General features: G+C 31.5%; 2 protein-coding genes across 2 annotated transcripts in view; one reads left to right on the plus strand and one right to left on the minus strand.

Moving 5' to 3' along the window:
* Window positions 1-7,630, plus strand: part of LOC148622740 (uncharacterized) — a 24,875-nt gene extending 17,245 nt beyond the window's left edge. The window contains exons 14-17 of the mRNA XM_088572889.1: window positions 272-459; window positions 983-1,105; window positions 1,634-1,704; window positions 2,063-7,630. Of these exons, the coding sequence (XP_088429015.1) occupies window positions 272-459; window positions 983-1,105; window positions 1,634-1,704; window positions 2,063-2,770 (1,090 nt within the window). The 3' untranslated portion in view covers window positions 2,771-7,630. The remainder of the gene's footprint in view (window positions 1-271; window positions 460-982; window positions 1,106-1,633; window positions 1,705-2,062) is intronic.
* Window positions 7,563-24,472, minus strand: LOC148622741 (succinate--CoA ligase [ADP/GDP-forming] subunit alpha, mitochondrial-like). Its single transcript, XM_088572890.1, has 9 exons — window positions 24,331-24,472; window positions 21,016-21,119; window positions 19,218-19,334; window positions 18,606-18,818; window positions 15,704-15,761; window positions 11,871-12,032; window positions 9,539-9,612; window positions 8,812-9,000; window positions 7,563-7,696 (listed from the first exon to the last, which is right to left on the minus strand). The coding sequence occupies exons 1-9, from the start codon at window positions 24,365-24,367 to the stop codon at window positions 7,670-7,672; spliced, it is 981 nt and encodes a 326-aa protein (XP_088429016.1). The 5' UTR covers window positions 24,368-24,472; the 3' UTR covers window positions 7,563-7,669.
* Window positions 24,473-24,712: the final 240 nt, after the last annotated feature.

The raw sequence follows: 24,712 nt of genomic DNA on the forward strand, positions 1-24,712 counted from the left end.
TCTAGCCAATATCTACCAAACCAAGAACCATAACTCTTGCTGAATGCCAATTTCACTCACAATCTTTATTATATGTGCAACAATCAAACTAAGACTGGTTATTTAGTCTGTAGCTGTTTCTGAATTAGAAATAAAAGTGAAATGGTGGGTTTTTGATCCTGTCTGATATTTATAAAAACCAACAAAATTTTAAACTGAAAAAAAATGTGATAGAGCATTTATGTATTGTATATAAACTTCTTCTCCACCACATTAGTATTGTTTTTTATAGTGATAGCCAGACTTTATTAGTTGGAAAATCTGATGGTGTGGTTCTATTCCAAGATCTTTCTGATGGTTGTAACCTGTATCAGAAAACATATAATGGCAGTATAAGTCACCTGTTTGTCTCCAAAAGTGGAAGGGAAATCATTCTCATTCCATTCAATGATGACATTTTAATTATAGATGCTAAATCCTGTAAGTATATGTTGAAAAAAATGTTTAAAACTATGTTATTTTGTCTGAACCAAATATTTTTGTCATATTTTCTAAGGAAAAAACAGGTCAGACAGCAACATAATTAAAGTCCTGTACCATGCTTAAAGCCTGTCCTTTTGAACATCTATTTCAAACATTTATTGTAAATGGCAACATTTTTCATTACTTTTTCCAGCAACTAACTTGATGTTTTGTATGCAACTTTTCTTAAAGGTCAGTTACTGGGATTACTGAAGATCTTCCTGTATATAATGCAATTGGAGAGCAGGATAATTTTCAGTGAACAGAATTAGGCTTACTGATATTTTATCTAAATTTAGTAGAGGATTGAGCGTATTTATTTATTTGTAGAGAATTATTTTTAAGGAATCAGTGAAATTATAGGCAGGAACCCGCTGCCATTCAACCACCATCCTGCTGGGTAAAATAAAAAAAAATGAATGAATGGTATGAATTTCTTTTGTATTACATTTTTCTATTTTGATGCTTGATTTATTTGCAGATGATATGAAGCAAAAATTAGAAGTAAACTTCAAAGTACAATGTGCAGCAGAATCTAATGGTATTTTAGTTGTTGGCAAATCTGGTATGGAGGCAAAAGGAAAAGCATTCGACATACAAACTGGTAGGGTTAACTTGACTATTTTGTGTTTATTTTGTTGAAAAAATATACTGTAAAATATTTTTTTTTTTTTTTTAACAATTTGTGTAGCATATCCTTATATATATCAAAGAAATAGAATTTGCAAAATGGTTTGGTGACATTCATGTGCTTTTCTTGATAGTTAAGTCACTTTCTGATGTCTATTAGTAGATATGTATGCTGTATGTTTCATACATCCCATTGAATAAAAAAATATTGTTTTAAGGCTGTCTGGTGTATCAAATTTTGTGAAATTTTGCATGTCAACTTAGCCTTTGATAAAAAAGTAGTTATGGACTTTTTCTGACCAACTTAAAAAAAATCAAAAGTGACTCTTCTATGCAAACAAATAATTATACAAAAAAAATAAAAATGAAATGGTAAGTACTTCTTGGCAATGAGCTTAGTTTTTATGAAGTTTGGAATTCCAATTTATTTTGGAAAATGAGTTCAAATAATGACAGGTAAGTGTCAGCTCTGTGATTTAATGGTTGTTGGTTGCATTTACAGGTGTGATGGTGAAAGAATTTCAGCTCCTTTACTCTTTGGCACAGGTTGCTATCAATTCAACTGGAACAAAGGTATGGGGAAATATAATACATGTATTAAATACTTAAAAAACATACATAGAGAAAGCTTTAAGAAAACACATGTATATTAACATAGAAAAGGGTACTATTAACAGGAAAATACATATTTTTTTGTGTTGTTTAAACTTTAATGTTGTCATATTAACACATATTTTACAAAAAAATATGACATGAAATGATGTTTTATTAGATATTACTCTTACAGTACAACAGAGTATTCTTCCATGCTCCAATGATGGCTTCAAGTCAGAAAATAGCTTGCCTAACCACCTCTAGCTTTGCTGGAGTTATATTAGATATATAAAGTTGTCAAATTTTAGTAAACTTGAATTATCTTGACTGTTTGCAGATAGTGGCTACTATGTTTGACTTCCCATTAATCCTGTCCATTGGAAATGATGAAACTGATGCAGCCTCCTATGATAAAGTGATGGAGTTTAATGACACAATGATGAGTGGTAGTTCAGCCCTCGATATTAGTCCAGATGATCAATATGCATTTTCAGCCTCAGTAGATGGTGGAATACGTGTCATTAAGATGACAGGGCAATATTTCATGAGATTTGATCAGAAGTCTTCTGCTGTTGCAGCATGTTTTTCACCAGATAGTAAATACATTGTCTCATGTGGCTTTAAAACTATATATGTCTGGTCCATCTTGGAGGGAACTTTGTCTTGTAAATTAAAAAAGCACAATGATTTTGTAATAAATATCAAATTTGATAAATCAGGTAAATATCTGTTGTCTTCATCAAGAGATAAGAAGTTAGTTCTATGGGATTTTCATCGTGGCATTTCATTGGCCAGTTTTGTAGCTCACTGTCAGCTGCCTTTAGTTGATATTGCTCCAGATGCCAAACATGTTGTATTTATTCCTGATGATATTGCTGATGTTTGTATACTAAAACCCAACAGAATGTTGACAAGTATCATTGAAGGTAAACACAAGATACAGATAACTCCAGCCTTGCTGGGTGCTCAGGCCATGGCCTTATCATTCTCAAGTCAAAAAATGAAGAAAAAGGAGGCCTCAAGTATTGGTTGTGAAATAATGTAGCTTTTGCTTTTAGGAAAAAGAAAAATAGGCGTTTTATATACAGTCAAACCTCGTTAAGTCGAAGTCAAAGGAACCATGCAAAAATGTTCGAGTAATCCGAGGTTGAGGATATACCAGAATAGTTTTGTCAATAATTTACATCATTGGTCATGCTTGTACATGTACATGTACTTCACTTTACTTGGTGATCTCTTGTGTTTCATTTCGGAAGATATTTTTTTTGTTTGTTGTATATCATATTTGAAATACTGAACAGTACCGAGTGCTTTAGTGAAATTTCCTTTTTATTTTTTCTACATAGAAAATGTCATAGTTCATAACATACTGCTTTGTTTGACTTGCATTCAGGAGTATCGTCAAACCATGTGCTCTAAATTATTATGATAAAATTTCTAATTCACTAGTAAAACGAATGTAGTTGTTGAAATTCACTTACTGTCGTCTGTTTGATGTTTCATTAAATATTCAGATACCATTACATTTCATCTGTATTTTAAAAAAAAAAATTATCAAAATATAAAAATATCCAATATCAATGTTAGTGTAAATTCCAATATGTAATTAATAAAATTTGTTTCTTTTCACTACAATTAAATGAAGCCACAAAGAGTGTCAACAAATTAATTTTAAAAGCCAAGCTAATTGTTGTTGAAACACACTTTGATCATGGTTTGTAATAAAGCAGTCTGTTTTCCGACTAATTTGTTAACTTCAAGACATCAGGATTAATTAACCTCGAAGTCCTATTGAGGGGACTGATTGATTACCTCGAGTTATCTAAGGTTTTGATTCATCCGAGTTCGACACATTGAGGTTCGACTGTAGGTGGTGAAACCATATACTTTTACATTAAGTAATAAGGAAAAAAAGTAGTTCATAGCAAAATTTGTTTAAAATAACATTTCAAGGTTAATTTTTTTATGAATTAGATTTAATGTGATTAAAAAGCATGTTATAAAAATGTTTTTGGGTAGATTTTGCCCATGGTCTTTTATCATGGTTAATATCACCAAATTGATAAGTTTCCTAGACTTCCAACAATGAAACCTTGATAATCATTTAATTACTCTTGATGATTGTATTTGTATAATATTCTATTGTATGTGAAAAAAAACTCTGGGAGAGGTTGAATATTTTATGGTAAATTATTAATATTATTATTATATAATTTTATTTTATGTTCCTATATTAAATGTAACAGTATTAACAACTGCCATAACCATTGACAGGAAACTATTATAATTGTAAACTGTGGTTGAAAATACACCTGTGTACATTTGTATTGGGGTAAAATGCATTTATCTAATATTTTAGCAGCTATCAGATTATAGTTTTGTGTCATAAAAATTTTTAACCAATATTTTTTGCTGGGTTAAACTTTGTGATTTTTGTTTTTGTTTTATATTTTGATGTTAGTAGGTCCATGTAAATTATACAATCTTGTTTTTTGTTTTTATTTTACTTTGATGTTAGCAGGTCCATGTGAATTATCATGATTTTTTGTATTGTTTTTACTTTGATGTTAGCACACATTGATCAAAGGTCCATGTGAATTATGTTATCAATATGTGTCCAGTCTTGTCTAGTTTCATTCAGGCACTTCTCTGATTGATTTTTATCAAATGGAATGTGTTCAACCGGTTTGGAGCTTCACTATTGAAGAAGATTGAATACCTGTACACGTATTGGGTATGATCTGGAATAACCTACCAATCAAGTCAATTAGAAACCTGAATACATCATTATTGCATGTTTACTCTAAGTTGTTTTCAAACGGTTTGATATCATTTTTAAGTACATTTTTTGGTTTTTGATTCTTCAGATTCAAAAAACCTTATGTCACAAAACTGCCCTACTGTTTCTTAATGAATACACAGTATATAGTGCATATTTAATTCCTTTTATACCATGTAATATTTCAAAATCAGCGAATGTGTTTCAGGCACTTATTCAGCTTAATGATATTCTATCATTCCTGCAAATAAAATCAAGTTCTAGCCTTTAAATCAAATGGAGATTTTGGCTTTGAAGGATGTTTGGTAATACATTTTCTGTAGGGATATTCATTTTTTTTTTGGTAATTTTGTCATTGAATGTGTTAAGCATGTTCTATTTTATAATTAATGAACAGGAAGTGAAGAGCACTAACTTTAATCAAGTAAAATTGGCAGGAAAATTTACATTGATAAAAAATGGCTTTGTTGGTTTGCTCCATGACATAATTTGCCAGAGTTATGGTGGTCTTGATCTGTTCAACAACAATCTACTTATGGTTCTGCTTGATTGAACAAGTTGGAGGCCGAAGGCTATTTAAGCTTCTGTTTTGCCAGATTTTGCAGATCTCTGAAAGTTTTGAAATTATAGAATTGTTTATCTGAATATCCTCTTCAAACGATCCTCTTTTTATGCAGCTTATGTGGCTAAGCATGCTGCTTTTAAATCATTCAAAATGTCATTAGTAAAACTATGAGAAAACACATTTTGGCCTACATGAATGGATCTCTTATATTTAATGGTAATCCAAATTTGACAGAAAAAAATGAAATGGCAGACTTCTACACACCACATATTTTGGTTCTGCTTGGTTGAAGAATATAGCTGCTAGAAGCTTTATAAAATTCTGGTTGGCCAATTAACTTACAAGAAACTATTGGGGCTAAATATTCAGAGTCAGTTTATACTCTGCAAAGGATCATTGTTTGGATGAACAAGGTGGTTAAGCAAGTGACTGCTGCAATTCAAGATTGGAGCAGTGTTTAATAACAGTAAAATCTTTATGTTAAAGGTTAGTATGATGAGCCATGAGTCTAACTTGAATAATTGTAATCTGTTAAATATTTAAAAATCAGTTTGTAATTTATTCCATTTAGGTATATGTAACATAATAATTATGCTCTTTCTAAAATTTGTATTTAGTTTTAGTGTAAACAAATTGTGATTGAATTGTGATTAATATACAAACTTACATGTATGTAAAATTTTAGTCTTAAATAGTCAGGTACAAGCTTATGAACAATTAGATACATTAAAATACGTTGGAAAAAAAACTTTACTCAACACAAAAAAAGGAATCCATTTTAATTACTCAAACATGATATTTGATGAGGCTGAAAAATCACAATCAATAATCATTCTTGCTGCTTTTCTGTAATAATATAAATTTTGCAATGGACGGGGAAACTTTTTCACATCCACTTCAAAATCAAGATGTGTATTCATTCACAGAATTTTTTATGGTTAATGCTGCCTTGTCATGTGCAGACTTGTAATAGGAACAACTTTTGTACAGTCAAGTAGTCAGATGAGCAATTTGTATAAGATTAAGTGAGTATCTGATTCTGTCAATCAATGCAGTGTTTTTTTCATGCATATTTGAATTGTTATACTAATTTATGAAATGATCTCTGTTGTCCTTTTTACATTAAGTTCTGTGCAATACATATATTTTTTCTACCTTTTGTATATTTTCTTATGTAGTATATTATTTACTTATTTATTCTGATAATATTTCCCCTTTTTATCTGTTATCAATTGTTACTATGTGGCTACATGTATATCTATTCTTTTTCATGAAGTGTGTTCTTGGTCCTCATTCAAATTGTTTGAAGAAATCATGGCAATTGATTAAAAAATAGACATAGAGTCATATTAAAAAGGGATGGCAAATCAGTCTACATGGGCTCAGGCTATCTGTCCACCTAATTATACCTAATTTATAACCTTTATAAGAATTATATTGTTTTTTTCATGTATGTCATCTTGAACTTGGTGAATTCCATTCATGTGAAAGATTTGCTCCATAGACATTTTTGAAAAAAAAAAATTTAGTAATTGATCTAGTCATAATGTGATATTTAACTCATTGAAAAAAGAAAACAAAAATTATCTGTCTCTGTTCAAATTGATAATGAATTTCTTGATTTATTTACACTAAAATATATTTTAAAGTAACCTAGATAAGAAATGCAAAACAAAATTGTGTAGTGTGTGGCCATATATTAAAGGACTAAAATTTAGTGTGTAAAGCAAAGTGTACCAATTATGAAGTTGAAAAATACACAGTAAGGCTTCTAAAAATACCAAAAATGTTTTTGTCCTTCTTAAAAAGATATTGAATAACAATAGGATTCTGAACACTGAAGAGTTGTTCTAGAAGTGATATTGGTACAACTTGTATTATTAGACTGTCTTTGGAGTAACTGTTTAATAACAGGGGTGTAGAAGTCTTCCTTCATACATGTGTATTTTAAAATTTCAATTTTATGGGTGAATCAAATCTATCATTTGAAACAAGTTTAGCATGCAGTAAGATCTTAGATCTCTATGATAGAGCTTTTTACAAATAAAATGTGTCTAAATAGTTTGATACTTTACCTATACATCAATTCCCAAGACATATTTGATATTAAGAGAAAGTATTTTTGTACATTATTTTTAATATATATTTTTTTAAGTTCTGTGATATTATTATTCTATACAGTATAAACCAGTTACAAGTATTAATTGTTATTTTATGTATGTTGAAATGTATTTGATAGCAAACACATATTTTCAAGTTTGTTTTCATATACAATTGTTATGTTTTCTGCACATTTTTTCACTAACCTTTTTTGAAAATAAATATTGTATATTAATACAATTTTCTTGTTGACAATTATAAAATAAGATAGGTGTGAGATGTAAAGGACACAGAGACCTACACAAAAATATACAAGATACTATTTAGCCAACATCTCTTTACAACAATTGTAGAAACATTATTTAAGATAAGCTGATAAATGTTAACTAACTCTACATTTAATTATAATTTATTCCTGTCTAATAATTACAAATCACAGTATAAATTTTAAACTGACAAAACTGTCATTTATTAATGGTTTCTCTAGTTATCAGTCTAGTCTACAATTTTCCTGCAGCTGACATGGCCTAAAATGAAAAAAAAATATGAAAACACATATCACAACATATATTTCAAAATGTTCAATGAGACTTAAGTTTACACAGAATGGTTTAGACTTACACAATAGAAAATTTAAGTGTCAGGGTTTGAACAAAGTTTTGATAAACATTTATGTTTAGGGTCAACAGTAATATCATAGCTTGACTTGTGACAAAGTAACCTTAATCTTAAATAGTAACCTAATAAAATAACACATTAAGTTTTGTATTTTTACTTGTAGGAAACCCAAGACATGCACTATCTAAGATTGGAATCCATGTTTTATATTTTGAAGTTGGTGTGATATGAAGCATAAAGTTACAAATAGGGTTTCTTATGTTGACTTTTTTTTCTGAACAGAATTTAGTAATTTACAAGTCAACATGTACACCTGTACACTTGTACACATACTTGGATTTCACTTATATTCTTGGTTGAAGGTAAAAAAATTAAAAATCATTAAATTAGATGCTGAAATTGGTAGTTTCTGAGTCAATAAAACATAAAATAAAGTGCTTTGCAAAGGCACAACTCTTAAAAGTTGGAACAAGTATGGATACAAAATTCAAAACTATTCAGCTCTTAATTTGGATTGTGATTAAATGATTGACAAGTGGTTTGACAAAGAACTTAAAATTTTCTGTATAATATAAGAAACAAGCATTATGAGAGTATTGCATTGCAAAACTGTTTCTTTACTGGGAGAAACTTATCAAAGAGAACAGAATGCAAACTTCATGCAAAATTTGTAAGCAAAAAATAGCAGAAAAAATTCAAGACTGTATTAATTTCCTCAGTTCAGGGGACATGACTCAGCTAAAATCAAGGGGCTGGGACAAAATTTTAAAACTATTTTTTAAACCATAACAGATTTCATTGAGTTAATTTTTGTGTTCAATACTCATTCTTATTTAGGCTAATTTTTAATTAATTGGAGTTTAAATTTTGTTGATAATTCTTATCTATCAAATAAACAAAAATTAATCCAAAACAAAAACTTCTGCTTCCTTAGTGATTCCTTTTATTAGTCAACCAAATAATGTAACTAGGTTGCCATCATCAAGACAATAGGTATGATTAAGACCTAAGTGTTTCAACAAACCTTAGCCATAGTTGTTCCTAGCTGAGCTGGCGACATAGTCACATCAACTCCAGCTTCCCGTAAAGCCTCAATCTTTTCATCAGCCCCTCCTTTTCCTCCAGCAATGATAGCTCCAGCATGACCCATTCTACGGCCTGGAGGTGCTGTTACTCCAGCAATGAAGGAGATCACTGGTTTGGCATCAGATCCCTGCAAGTTAAATAATGGTTAAGTTTAGAATGAGAATATGCTAACAAATAATCCAATTTTTATTTTGAGTTTTAGATTGAATTGCATTCACTTGGAATCAATTAAAAATGAATCAAACTGCAAATTAGAACAATTATTTTCAGAAATTAAAAAAGTGGAATTTTACAAGGACTGATTATTTATTGATCTGTTTGAACCATGCACTAAGACCATTCATTATAAATAAACTTTTAAAGGCTACAATTTTCAAATTGGTTGGTTTACAATTGTTTGACACCCAGTTAAAAAAAATAAAAAAGATAACCTGAATAATATATACTTTCAGGGTTTCAAATAAAACCATTTTATTTGAGATATTTAAAGCATACGTCATCTAACATATACATTTGGTTTTGATAATAATTCTAAATAGTGTCCAACAAATTACATTTAATTGATTTTTTTTTCAATAGCGTATACTTATAAAAAACTACAAATATTATGACCAAATTTAAAGATTTTTTTTTTCTTGATGAGATAAAATTGGTTAATTTCATACACAATTATTATTTCTTAAATACTCTGATGCTTTCTCTTCAGCCTGTCCACCAATTTCTCCAATCAGAACTATTCCTAGAATGATAAATTCAATTTTAAGATGTATGAACTGAAAAATAAACATATACAAAACCCATTTAAATTTAACAACTTAAAGGCACTTGTACCAGAGAACAACAGACTGCAAGCTGCAGCAAAATCTTTATATTTTTTTTATCTTGCAGAATTATTGCCTGTATATGCAGCATTGTATTATAAAGCTTGGTACTGATAAGTCAATTTACATGCAAATGTAGCTAAAAAAGTTAAAGATTGATTCCTGAAACACATGGGTAATCACATCACAGTGTCTGAAACAAGTGGGTAATCACATGTTTTGTACTTCATTTCAACCAGTGATGATGATAAAATATTTTCCAAAGTTTACAAGGAAGTAAAGACTTTATCCCTTCTTAAATTTGTGACTTGGATTTGTTAAAACTTTGACATGTATGTTTCCCACCTTCAAAATAATTATATTGATAGTAGTTCCCAATTTCACATCTGTCTGCTCTAAACTTACAGATGGCATGAGCAGACTTGTAATACAATTAACCAGTCTAAACAAACAGGGGACAGGAACACAAATTCCTGTTGTTTTTGAACACTGATAGTTATTTTAATATCTTCTGTTAAAGGAAAGATTGTCTGCAGCTGCCTCATCAAGAACAGTTAGGGCAAAATATTTAAGGTGTATACAGCTCTAAATTTGGATTATGATTAAATGATTTAACAGCAAAAGTTTCTGAATGGAAAGAAATCGATTGAACAACTTAGCAATTAGACAAGCAAGTAATACAAAGTCAAATTAGTAAAAGGCTATTCCATTAAAAGATATGAGGGGAGCCAACCAAGTACTACTGATGGTTTGTATTAAACTTTATATTTTGTCAAGAGACCTGAACATCCACCCATATACAAAAAAGTCCTCTGCCTGTCCCTCAAATGTTTTACTAGAACAGCCCTTATTATTTGTTCTTTTTGGGGCCTCAACTTCCTACTTGGTTAGAGCCATATTCCCTTAAAGCAAACAAAATGGATCTTGTAGTAAAAAGATACATTTTATTTTACTGAAATTAATGTCCAGAATTCAGAAAATAATTGGGTTTATTTTGGGACCATTTACTCCAAAATTAAAAGTTAACATCTTATTAGGATGTATTTTACATATACATACCAAATGTTAATAACAGTGCCAATCCATCACACAACAAAAAAAAATACAGTCTACAGAAAGTAATATTGTGAAAGTACTTTAATTTGTGAATACCAATTTTCCTGGATTAGGGAAGAAATTCAAGTTCTTGGATTCTTGAATTTGTGGTTTTGAGGTTTTCAGTTTACTAATCGATGGAAATCTCCTTTTTGAAAAGAACCAAATTTCGAGGATTGGCCTTTCCATAAAAACCATGAAAATTGATATCCCACAAACAATACCAGTAGTACTTTCACAGTAACACAAATAAAAACATTCCTAAAATATTAGGGATACACAAAGTTTCAAAAGTCTATAAAATGTAGTAATGAAACAATATGCTCAGTGAAACCAATTTAATCTTAAGTATTTCAGAATCTGGTAAGAATTGATTTATATCTTTATAGTGATTTTAGCAATCAGTCCAATAGACTACTTTCACATTTGCCATTTTTGTCAAACCTGGTAGAAACAGTTTTACGCCAGACGTAGATAAAGAAAGGATATTGAACTTGAAGGCAAATAGAACTGTAATAGTTATGTGGAACTACATATCCAAACATAAAATAATTGAAATGCCCCATTCTGCCCTGTAGTGTGAGAGTTCCTAATCATTCACTGAAAACCCATGGGTGGCCTTTGAGCTGACATTTTCCATCCCAGTGGGGTTGCTGTCTCTTTCACATATTCACCATATCCATTTTTGTTATATTGTATAATATATGTATCATTTAAAAATAAATTCTTTGCAGTAATGGAATGAAGCTTGTTCCATTGGTCCCCATTGCAATGTCTACCGATCTTAAGCCTGATGACCTCAATATAATTAAAGAATTTTTATGCAACAGAAGTGAACGTGAATGTTGTCCTTAGAATAAAGAAAGGATATGGTGAAACAAAAAATGCATCAGCGTATAACCTGTCAAAATAGTAAATACTTTCAGAGACAATCAAAAAGAAGTGTAAACACACATTTAAGTAAGCTCTGAAAGGCCCTGAATAAAAATTAATAAAATCCACAGTAACAAATGAAACAAATGAATGTTTTGTTCACTGCCATATAAGACATATTCTAGTTTTCTATAGTATAAACAATAACCATGTGTTTGTGGATCCTGAAGGAAGACTTCTAAACAGTCAATAAAATTGGTTCCATTGAATGGATCTCCTCCTATTCCTACACACAATGACTGTCCTAGACCTGCTTGTGTTGTCTGATGTACTGCCTCATATGTCAATGTACCAGATCGAGAAACAATACCTTCAAAACATAAGTAAAACCATATCAATATTTGCCAAACAAAGTTGTTCTGCTTGTAAAGAGATAAAAAAGCTTCTTAGAACTTGAATTCAGTGACATAAGCAAAAAATATCACTATATGAGCTATGACAGATGGGCAATCATTCAGGGTTAAAATTTAACAACAGTAGCTATGGTTTCTCATAAATACTAAAGAGTAAAATTAAAATCTATTCCATATTGTATGCAAATTGTTTAGCAGCTTCAATGTTGATAATATATCACATCATGACATTGTTTTAAATAATTCTCTCACTGAGCTACAGGGAAATTATCATAACATCAAAAACAACTGCAGCAATTAAAAATGTTAGTTGTTTTACAGCGACTTTACTACAACAATGACACTCTTTTGTAACCAATCTGCTGAGTAATACAAAGGATTAACAAAGCTATTGGGACACTTAAACTGACCAGTTGCTATTGAAAGAGTCAATGAATACTCACCTATGAATCTTTTTATAGCTAGCTCCTAGTTATTTAAATCTGAGGCAGCTACCTGGGCTATTCTATTTTCATTGGTTAGGGGAGTTCAAATTTAATAAATTATATTTTTTTGTATTTTGTTGACAAGGTTGAAAACCATGATTTAGAATAGCATATTAAAATATTTATTTTATCTTAACTACATTGCACAGAAGTCTTATTTATTATTATAAAAATGAGACCTCGATTAATATTTATTCCCTCCTTCATAAAACTGGAATAGGCCTACCAAGACACCCTTTTAATGGAAAATATGAGATTCATACCATAGTTAAGGAACAAGTGTTATACAAAATGCAAACAGTTTGAGGTTCACATGAATTACAATTTTTGAAATAGTGCTATGAGTTTAGTTTATTCAATTTTGAGTATGAGTAGGCTAAAAAGTGAATTAAGCGCTTTACCAATTGTGAAGGATTTCCATCGGAATTATGATGTTCCGGATTAACTGCACTGGTTTTCATAGTTTCGGATTAAGTATCATGTTAATAATAATTTTCATTAGTACATTGAGTTTGATTGAAATTATAATATGGGATTATAAGTGCAATGATTTTCAATGAAATTTAAGATTTTGAAAAAGTGCTATTTACATTGAAACTTCTTTGGATTAAGTGCAGTTCATTGAATTTAAATGCTGTTTTCCTTGAAACTTGTGGGTTATTAAAGTGCAATGATTTTCATTACCATAAAATGTAGTTTGGGATCTAGTGCACTGGTTATTTTTAAATTAAAGATGTGGATTAATTGCTTTTTTTCATTGGAAGTACAGCTTGGGATTATGTGCAATGATATACATGTAACTGGAATTATATGGAGAATATTTCTTAGTTTTATTTTCATTGTAATTGTTGTTCTGGATTAAGTGCTATGATTTACAGCTCTGATTTGGATGTTTTATGTGAAAAATGATTTTATTGGAATTATACTTCAGGCTGAAGTGCATAAAATTTCATCAGCACTATGTATGCATTTTGTTCATGTATATTTTAAATAATATGAAAACATGCGCAAGAAATTTATAAGAATCCGAACTATTGTTAAAGTAGATACTTTGAAGGAGTATATTTCAATGCAAATATTTAAACAACAATATTCAATTGATTCAGCTTTGTTATGGGACAATTCAAATAAATAGTAGCATAACATTGTAACTTCAGGTTATTGTTCTTTCCATGAAAGTGTTACTATCTTACTCTAAATTGTCATTTTATATTTGCTATCCACTTTGGGACCTGTGGATTTAAAGCTTTTTTTCTTGGAAAAATATAAACAATATTCACAACCAATAGTTTTCCACATTCGTACTTTTCCTGTGTTAGCAAGTACAAAAAATACGTTGAATATGTTTCTATCAATTGCTAAATGCAATAACTAAACATGGGTGAGTGGCTACCAATTCATCAACTCTTACAATAGCAACTGGTCAGTTTAAATGTCCCAATAGCTTTGTCAATCCTTTGTATTGTTCAGCAGATTGGTAACAAAAGAGTGTCATGGTTGTAGGAAACTCACTGTAAAACTAAAACATTGTTTTCAATCATGTATTATTAACTTCAACAATTACAACGTGTAAAAATTCAGTGTGACTGTTGCATTGTTGTGTAAAGTGAGCTGCGCAGACATGGAAACTTGACATGTATCTCCCGATGAATGGAATGATTTAATATGAAGATGATTAGCTAAATGTCACAACAATGCACAATGAAGAATCCAATCAAATGTAGGGGCGTGTGCTACGTCAGTCTGGTCATCGAATATAGTCCAATTAGATTACTCAATTTAAACACACTATTGGGTCAATGGATGAGTTAATGAGCTAATTATAATCTACACTAACTGTAAACAAATGACAACATGTATTTCAGGGTAGAGAAATAAACTATGGTGTATACGTGTATTTTCACAGTTGCTGACCATATGCATCTGGATTAAAAAATAAAAAGACAAAAGCAGATTTTGAAGCAGTAATCTTTCAATACATAGTTTAATACACAATCATTTGTGAAAGAATCTATAAAGGTAGGACATTTCATTTTTATAAAGCTTACTGAAAATAGCTTAAAACATTAGAGTATGATCCAAAAATTGTTTCAACCTTGGAAAAAAATTAAAACAATGCTGCATGAAGCCAGTAAATAAATCAATAAATCACTGCCCCAACAAAATACAGTAGCAGATCCAGAGATTATCTAAAGGAAGTTCCAGGATGAAAGCGGCTTCAAACTAACAAATGCACACAAATACTAGGGAAAAGTCGGCCTAGAGTAAGACGTGTGCAATGTTTTTATATAGTACCAACAAATAGTATTAATCACTTTAACTTTGTAGATGGCACATCAGAAAAAGACTTTTACATGTATGAGGCTGCAAGCAGTTTTGGAAAATGAGTTTTCAGCACTGGAACCAGGGTTTCTTGTTATTCTTGATAAATGTCCCTTTCATGCTTGTATGAGTTTTTGTTTTAATTTATTTTATTTAGATGGGTACTGGCTACTTCTTTTACCTCGCTTCAGACTTCTTAAAAGTTAATGGATAGGTAATGGCGTTCTAGGGGTGAACTTAAAAGTTGCTACTGGACAGACTGCAAAAAAAAATGGTTCGTGACTTGAAAGGATTTGACAAGGCAACAAGATGTTAAAATAAAATGTTCAGTTATATAATAATTTTAAGACATCCATTTTAGTTCACATTTTGTATTAGATATCATTCACAGAAAGGCCTTATGTTATCTGTCTACTGCATGTACATTTTTCTTTTTTTTTCAACTGAGAAATGATTCCACGTTTAACTAATGGAAAAATACACGTATTGGATATTGAGATTTTTCTTCAGCAGATGTGGAGATTATACAGATCATGTTTGTGGCTTACCTCGACCTATTCTACTTTATCTCATGGGGGAAGTGGGGGGGGATGGTAGAGAAGTTTCTTTTCTTTTTGTAGCACACGCCCGGATATTCGATTAAGTTCTTCCTGTTGTGACATGTAACTAACGGTAAACAACTTCAAAGTGGATCGTTCCATTCAATGGGAGGTAAAATTTCAGATTCCATGTCTGCACAGCTCACTTCACACAACAAAGCAACAGTCACACTGATTTTTAATAAGTCGTAAATGTCCTGGTATATTCCTATGGAACCTTACCTATTTTTCCTCTCTTGTGGATATGTCCTGGCATTATACCAATCTTACATTCACCAGGCTAAAAAAAAAAAAATCAATATATATTTATTCAATAATGGTTCTTGAACTATCATGTGTTTCATAATATTTCAGATGTAAATAATTTGATGAATATGATGTACAAATAATTCAAAAATTATTGCATTTTATTATTGTCTGCTTGTTTTTTTTTAAATCCCCAGGCACAGATTGTTCAAGATGTTCAACAAAACATTAATATTAAGTTTTGTTTCAATCCATCCAGTGATTTCAGAGAAGAAGTTTTTAAAGTTGGAAATGTAAAATTCAGTAAAAAAATCCCTTTCAGGACACGTAACTCATTCATTTATCAATGAGACTTTCTACATATTTCGGCATGGGTCCATCCCAACAGTTTCATTCCTGCCAGATTTAAGATACACCCAACTCCTTTTGAGTTATGTGCAAAATTCCGCAATTTGAACCTATGATCTATTTTCAGTAATGTTTTTCACAAGATCAAAAATCCCCAAGCACAGATTGTTAAAAATGTGCTAAATAATATTCATGCTTTTTGTTTTAATCCATACAGTAATTGCAATTCAGAAGATTTTCAAAGTCGGTAAGGTAAACTTGTGGGAAAAAATCCATTTCAGAACCCATAACTCATTTGTCAACAAAACTTTCTGAAATTTTTGGCGTAGGTCCATCCCATCATGCTAAACAATTTAACCCTCTGCAAGATTTTTAGCTAAATGCAACTCTTATTGATTATTTAAAAAATTCTGCAATTGGACATATATGGTCTATTCTTAGTAATTGTGGCCTATTTTTGGCCAGATCACAATCCCCATACAAATATTGTAAAAAATACCTTAAGGAACATTCATGCTAAGTTTGGTTACATTTTATCAAGTAAATTCAGAGGAGATGTTTCAACAAGAGGCTCATGAGAGCCTGAATCACTCAACTGGTTAACCTTTGCTTATTTGAAAAACTTGAAGAATGAGACAAGCTAAGTTAAAATCAACTGAACTGTCAAATGCAAGAAATGCTTTTAATAGCATTTTAATGACCTGAACCAGAATTTTGTTAAGCTAGCATTCCACAGTTTCATTTAGTTTCGCAATTTTGGCTAGGGATGAAAAAATAAATAATTGAAAATTGATGGTTGCTATGGTGATTATAAATAAAGATATTATTTTATTTGTTGTTTTTTTCTGAAAAAGTAAACAAGGGCAAGTGTTTGGCTATGTTACATTTATTTTCATTGTTGTAAGGAACTATTTTCAATGACTGTCTGTCCAACATGTGAAAAGGAAAGTAAGTGAATTTTTTACCCTGTACAAATTGGTGAGTGGAATTAGAGGTAAAATAGCTTAAAATCTAACCGTTGATGCCCATAGGAAATGTGATTATTCAAAAAGCTCATTGTCCAAAGCAAGAAAATCAGAAAAAAATGTTTGTATTTTTTGCGGGAAATCTGTCATTTTGAAGCTTAAAGTGGGTATGTTTTTGTCAGTTTTTATGCATTTTTACATGATTTCTGTGTGGTTTCCATGGTGACATTTATTCTTGTGTTTTTATTTTTTTCTCTAATAAGTTCATGCATTGAAAAGTCTGTTTTATTAGCTTTCATTTGATTTTATACATGTATGCACGGCTCTCAATATTTTTACCAGTGAATCGCCATAAGGAAAACACACACAGAACAATATGGCATAGGTTACAAAACTATGGAGTGCTCACTAAAGGCAACAGTTTTTGAATTATTTCCGACTCACATGTTCCATTTTAAGTACAGACAGCCATATCTATTCACTGATAAAAAATCAATTTAAGAAAGATACCCTAAGCAACAAATATGCCAACTTTTATGTAATTCTGTTGAATGGTTTTTGAGAAAAAAAATTTCAAAGTTGTAAATAAGAAAAAAATGCAAAAAAGCTGTTTCATGGACCGTAACTCCTACATCATATTAAGATTTGTATTGAAAATTTCAGCGAAGGTCCGTCTCATTATGGTGAAGAATAATATCTTATAAAACTTTAGCTGAAGGCAACGGTTTTTGAGTTATTTGCAAAAAACTGCCTTCAGACCCTATGTTCTATTTTTAGTACAGTGGCCATGTTTTTTCACAGATCAAAAATCCAAAATGTCATTTTGTGTGGGATACCCTAAGGAACAAATATCTCAACTTTCATTAAATTATGAACAATGGTTTTGAAAAGAAGATTTCAAAGTTGCACATGTAAAAAATGCTCCAAATAGCTGTTTCAGGGATCGTAACTCCTACATCAATTGAAGCATTGTTTTGAAAATTTCGTTGCTAAAGGCAATGGTTTTTGAGTTACTTGCAATAGCCTGCCTTCAGACCCTTATGCTCTATTTTTAGTAATGGTGGCCATGTTTTTTTGACTGATCAAAAACTCCAATGGTCAATTTGTGCACAACACTCTAAGAAGCAATCATGCCAAGTTTACATCCTGTTGGTCAAGTAGTTTCAGATCTCACTTGGCTTTTGGCCAGGTGAGCTAAAAAAATTAATGGACAGCAATGACAGACACTAGTGATAGCAATAACTCACATGGCCTTTCGGCCAGGTGAGCTAATAATATCTAAATTAACAGTGTACAGAACTGAAGAAGTCACAATGTTCTACCCTGCCCTTTGTCAGTCTATTACTTCGTTGTTGGAAACAGCTGCTACATATTTTTAACACAACGATAGCTTAATGTAGAAAATATCAGGCAATAACAAAATTTGGAAAATGAGCTGTGAATAAAAGACAAAACAGACAGATGGGGGAAATTAACAAAGGTGACAAGGGTGTGTTTATTTTCTTAGAACTAAAATATTTTTATCATGTGAAGTCTGAAGCATTCATTTGATACCGGTATGTTACCTTGATAATACCAGGACAGTTGGGTCCTACTAAACGAGATTTTGATTGTCGGATTAGCTTGTGTTTAACTTTAACCATGTCTTGTTGGGGAATGCCTTCAGTTATACACACAATAAGAGGCACTTCAGCATCTATGGCTTCAATAATAGCTGCAGCTGCAAATGGTGGAGGAACATAGATAGCTGATGCATCAGCTCCAGTCTGTTCCCGAGCCTGTAAACACCATAGTTAGAAAAAAAATCAAATTTGTCTGAATAAATGAAGTCGCTTATTCATATTAACAAATCTAAAAGAAATGTTAACTACTTGGGGATAAAAAACAGTGGTTTGGAATAATTTTTTTTCAAATTAGGGATTTTCAGCATTTTTTACATTTTATCAAGATTTCAATGGCCAATGGGAAGATTTTCAATATTCTAAATAAACTTTTGTAACTTGAATAGGCCATTTTTTATCATTCTAAATAAAGTGTTGTAACTCAAATGGGCCATTTTCAGTTTCAATGGGCATATGGTCCGTGGTCCAATTCTTTCCCAAATACTAAAAAAAATTGTCTATTGGTAGAAATCATCCTAAATTTCCTAAATTTGTGTGTTGTTTGAAGCACCTTACCTCTTTCACACTGTTGAATACAGGTAATCCTAAATGTTTTTGTCCACCTTTTCCTGGGGAAACACCTCCAACCATTTTAGTTCCATACTCAATAGCTTGTTGGCTGTGAAATGTTCCCTGTTTTGAATTTATGAAATTATCATATTTACAATGAACCAACATATGAAAAAAAGTAGTTAACAAATTACTTACACGTAGTTCTAAGCATTTTTTATCCAACAGGAAAAAATGTGTGATATTTTTGTTCTCAGATCTTAATTGAAAAAGAAACCTGTGTTTGGAGCAAGAGGTGCACATTTGATAATAATCAACAATCATTTCAATAAATCATACATGACATTTTATATAAATCAGCACATTATGTGTGAATATATGTAAACTAAGAAACAAAATAAGAAGAATGGAAAGAGACAACAACCCATATAGATAAAATGTCCACTGAAGGCGACCAATGGGTTGTCAATAAACAACATGGAAACCCTCACACCACTGGGCAGGCTGCATTTAGTCTCAACATGGAAACCCTCACACCACTGGGCAGGCTGCATCTGGTCTCAACATAGAAACCCTCACACCACTGAGCAGACTGCATCTGGTTTCAAAATATTACACACAGGTACAGGGACAAAAAAATGAAGTAAAATAGAAAGTGAAAACGAAACAAGACATACAGAGTCCAGAAATTCCTGACTTGGGACAGATGCAAAATATGTGATGGGATTAAAGTACTTTGTCAAGATAACAAGCAGATGACCTAGAAAGCTGGAAAGTGGAGACACAGTATAAGTCATCATGCTTAAGCCATAAATCTAAAATGTAATCATTCCTTCAAATGGGTACTGAGAAACCTGCTACGAAAAATTTCCCAATTCCACACATGTAAAAATTCTAAGTTCCTCGGAAAACAGAAAGTAGATGTCTAGAAAGCTGAAAAAGGGAGACACAGTGCAAGTCATCATGCATAAACCATAAACCTAAAATCTAATTATTCCTTTTTAATGGGTGCTGAGAAATCTGTCATGAAAAATTTCCCCAATATCTCACATGTAATAATTCTTAGTCCCTCAGAATACATGAAGTAGATGACCTAGGAAGATGGAAAGGGGAGACATGGTACAAGTTATTATGCTTATGGCTTATACCAAATAATTGAAAGACTAAAAATTCTTAGTAGCTCAGAATACATGAAGAAGATGACCTAGAAAGCTGGAAAGGGGAGACATGGTACAAGTTATATTTTTTTTTATCATGCTTAAGGCTTATAACAAATAATTCATCATTCCTCCAGTAGAAGCCAAGAAATCTGTGACAGAAATATTTGTTATGACGGAATGACAGACAGACACCCCTATCATTATGTACCCCCACTTTTCAAGTGGGGGTATAATAAAGAAACTGATTATACGTTCCACAAATGCACAAAGAACTACTAGCAGTTAATTAACATGCCAGCTCTAGACCAGTTTAAACCTACAAAAAGTTAAGTCCTCTTTATATGTAATATCAATCCTAATTCTTCCCATGCAGGGTTGAATTAATGTATGAATCAACAAATTAAATGCAATACAACTCAAACTGTTAACAGATGTTAATATAATTAAAATCTGTTAACAGTTTGATTTTGATGTAACCAAAAGATTTAACTTTAAGTTAAATCTTTTGGTTACATCAAAATAACACATGTACTTGTTTTTGAAAAATCCCATACAGAGGTTAAGATCTTGTGAAAAATACCCAAATAAAGTTGGTACTAAGAACTGATAACGTAAGCTTAAATAGGCGAAATACAAATTCTTACCTGTTTACCAGTAAAACCTTGGCAAATCACTTTTGTTTTCTTGTTTATACCAAGGTTTGGTCTGGAGTTAGTATAGCACGTTCGAATTCCAACTCTACCAATGGCTGAATAATACAAATATTTCAGTCTTACATGTACAGTTTTAATGGACAACAAAAATACAGGCACACCTTGATAGACCCAAATAAAAGAGGCAGGTTATTTATGTTTCTTGAGAAAACAATATGTAACTTATCAATACAGTACTGTAATGTTATGGTGATTTAACAAGCAAAAGTTGGTTATGGGCAAAATAGGATTGGTCAATTAAATGAATTTTAAAACTTTTATAAAACTATGAGAAATAGTACATTTTGTAATTCAAATAGGGGAGGGTTAATTCTAATTACAGGACTTGTTCTCAGCCTATTAAAATAAATACTGTCCATGTAATTTTAAACAAAATATTCAACAATCTCCTCTGTTTAAGGTTCTTGCTCTACAACTACTTGTCACTAATAGTGAAGCTATAATGTATGCTCGCTTATAAATAGGCAAATTACATGAGCACTGGCAAACAGTAGTTCTCACTAACAGATTTTCATGGGACATCCTCTCCAGTGAAACAAGTTCATGCCCAAGATGCAAGACAAACCATCTGACAAATTTCTGATATTTTGTTCTCAAAAATCAGCTGCATTGTACCATACAACAATTTTCCTAGAGGAATAAACTTCTGGTGAGCAGATTGGGGAATTGCGTCTGTTGTGATAATAGCAAGATCTTTAAATAAACTCTCTGATAAGTGTGCCTACACCCTTAGGCCAAAATATATATATATATATCAGCAGGAATTTAGCCAGGATTTTCAACCCAATAGTCACTTTTGCGTAAGACTAAATCTCAATACTGTTTTTTCTTTTCACGTCGCAAATTTATCAGCATGCATGTATATATACATATACTTATAACAACTATATTATAAATAGTAACATGTTTATTTCTATTTCAGCACTGGTATATAAATAACAGATAATTCATATTAATAAAAAATAATAACAACATACAGTTTCTACATTAGCAACTATTCCTGAAAAAAAAATGCAAAAAAAATACTTTGTTACTGTGTCATACATATCATGTGTGTAAAAATTTAAAAATTGTATACAACAGCTACTATTGTTGGCATGTGTCTAAGAATGTAAAGCACTGTTTACTTGATCAGTAATGCATAAACCTCCTGTCCTTAGCCATGCACCACAAAGTGAAAGCCTTCTTAAAATCACTTAAAAGTCACTCCTCGCTCAAATTCTGGCTTCATGGATTTGGTCTGGACTGCCCGTTAATGATCAGCAGTGTTGATGAGCTTCTGTATATTATCTTTTAGGAATGCGTTGCTTCCAATAGAAAATGTATTGGTAAGTCCAGCATCTTGGCAGACACGGCAGTACATCGCCCCATCTTTGTAGTTTATGCATGGAAATATCTTTGACCACTCTGGTTTAAATTTGACTTTAATAGTCGATCACTGCGACTCTTTGTAGTAGTTGACTTATTTTTAGACTTTTGACCTTTAGGTACGTTGTCATGTGACGATGAACTAAAATAGTTCGTAATGGCGGACATAGTTGCGATTCAAACTGTGATTGAAAAATCCAAACATCTTTCCATTTTAAATACATACGATGACACTTTGAGTACTTTGAGAACGTGTCACAGCGCTCAACAAACAAATCTTTACCGTTAATTAATTTGTTTGTCGGGATAATTAGCCCCAACCAGGTGATCAAGCAAGGTGTGATCAAAGGTGATGCAATCAAAACATTGGTCATGATTGTTTATTGTAAAACCCTAAATGGCTTGGGAATAAAGTGGTCAATTATGGGGTCAAGGGAACATCAGAGGCTTTTTTACCGATATTTTTTTGGGGGAAGCAAAATATCAAATGACGAATCGTGCACGAGAAAAATTCGCCACTTTCGAAAATCATTCGTCAATGGCGAAAATGGTGAGCGCTAGCTAAATCACTGGTCAGCCCCAAACAAAATAGGATAAGTACATGTAAGTAGGAAATCATTTTATCATTTTTTTTATTTTATTCTTTTTTTCTACTTCACTTTTTCAAGTTGCAGCTTTCCCTGAACTGAAATGTAAAATGCCAGATAGTGTCAGACTCCGGAATAAAGATCTGAAATCCATTCTTATTTTTTTTTTTAATTTTTCATATCTTGATACACATTGCTTTATACAGTACTACTCCTCTTATTGTCATGGCATCAAACAATATTGAGTTTTGATTGTACTTTAAGAGATGTTAGATTGAAACCCCTTTGATCCCACTAAAATTAAAAGAGTTGTCTTTTCTAATTGATATGTACCTTTGTTGTAGCTGACAGATTTCTTTCTTAAAACTATCAACTTCACATATTTTCAGCCTTTTTTTATTATGAATCTAGAAACTGTACTTTACACATGTTCTGAATTGTGGATTTATGAATCATGTTTTGAGTGCAATTTGTATATACACATGTCCATATGGTGTTTTTACAGACTTGAAGAAAAGCTGTATTGTTTGGAAATCATCATGCTAGAGACTTTCTCTGAATGGTAGTACTAATTTACCACTAATGCACACTGGTGCTTTAGACCGCCAGTCAACATGTTGTTTTCATTTGTAAAACCAAAATCAAAGACAGTAATGGCACTGGATTCAGGAAATTTGTTAGAGATAGATTTCATTTTTTTTAGAAGGCCAAAAATAATCAGGGTTAGTCGGGTAGTAGGAAATTGACATATACAAAATGTATATTTTTTTGCCTTAGCGTTATTGCCACACATATATAGCAATAATAAGTAAAAAAAACATGTCTAAATCATGAAAATATAGCAAAAGCCCACTAGAGATAAATATTTTGGTCTATGCCATCTGTGTCAAGAATCTACTGGACAGAGAGTAGATCTTGCCATTATCACAGAAGTCAGAAGAAATTCTCACCAATGACAATGTACTCCCCAAAGTTTTATCCTTAGTGAAGATCGTTGTATTATAGCTGATTTTGAGAACAAAACATCAACAAACTGTCAGGAGTTTTGAATAAAAATTTTGGGCATGAACTCGTTTCACCGGAGAAAACGAAAAATAGGTTGGCGCGATCACTGCTTAGCCAGTAACTGATTTACTGAATAAGGCAGGTGCATTCTATAAGTATAATTTGTGTAACTTATGAATTGTAAGTTTTCACTAAAACGGCAATGCCGATGGGAAATGTGGCAGTAAATGTTTGGATTGACAACAATATTCAATACGAATGCGAGAATAATCATCTAAAAATTTACCAGAAACTTTGCCAAGGACTTTGGTGGCAGTCGACATCGTGAGTACCGGAAATTCCTACCCAATTATAATTTATCATCCAGTTCGGTGGTATATCTGACTCCGGATTTGCCTAAAGGAACTTTTTCTTTAACAACATTTTTTTACTAACGAACATTTATTTTGTAAGAAGACAGCAGTACAGCGGAAATTTTAATCGACTACCTTGAAATATAGACCTCGATCTATGCTTCTATGAATGAGATTGTATTTCCAAATTAAATAAAGCATGCCCGGTTAATTGACAATGCAAATAATCATGATTAATACGAATTACACATAACTTTATCATCGTATACAGTCACATATTTGAGGTATGGATGCGTGGATACCCGGAGTACAAAA

Source organism: Perna viridis, chromosome 3, assembly GCF_037379345.1.
Source record: "Perna viridis isolate PV_CMFRI_1.1 ecotype Kerala chromosome 3, ASM3737934v1, whole genome shotgun sequence".
Classification (NCBI taxonomy): Eukaryota; Metazoa; Mollusca; class Bivalvia; order Mytilida; family Mytilidae; genus Perna; species Perna viridis.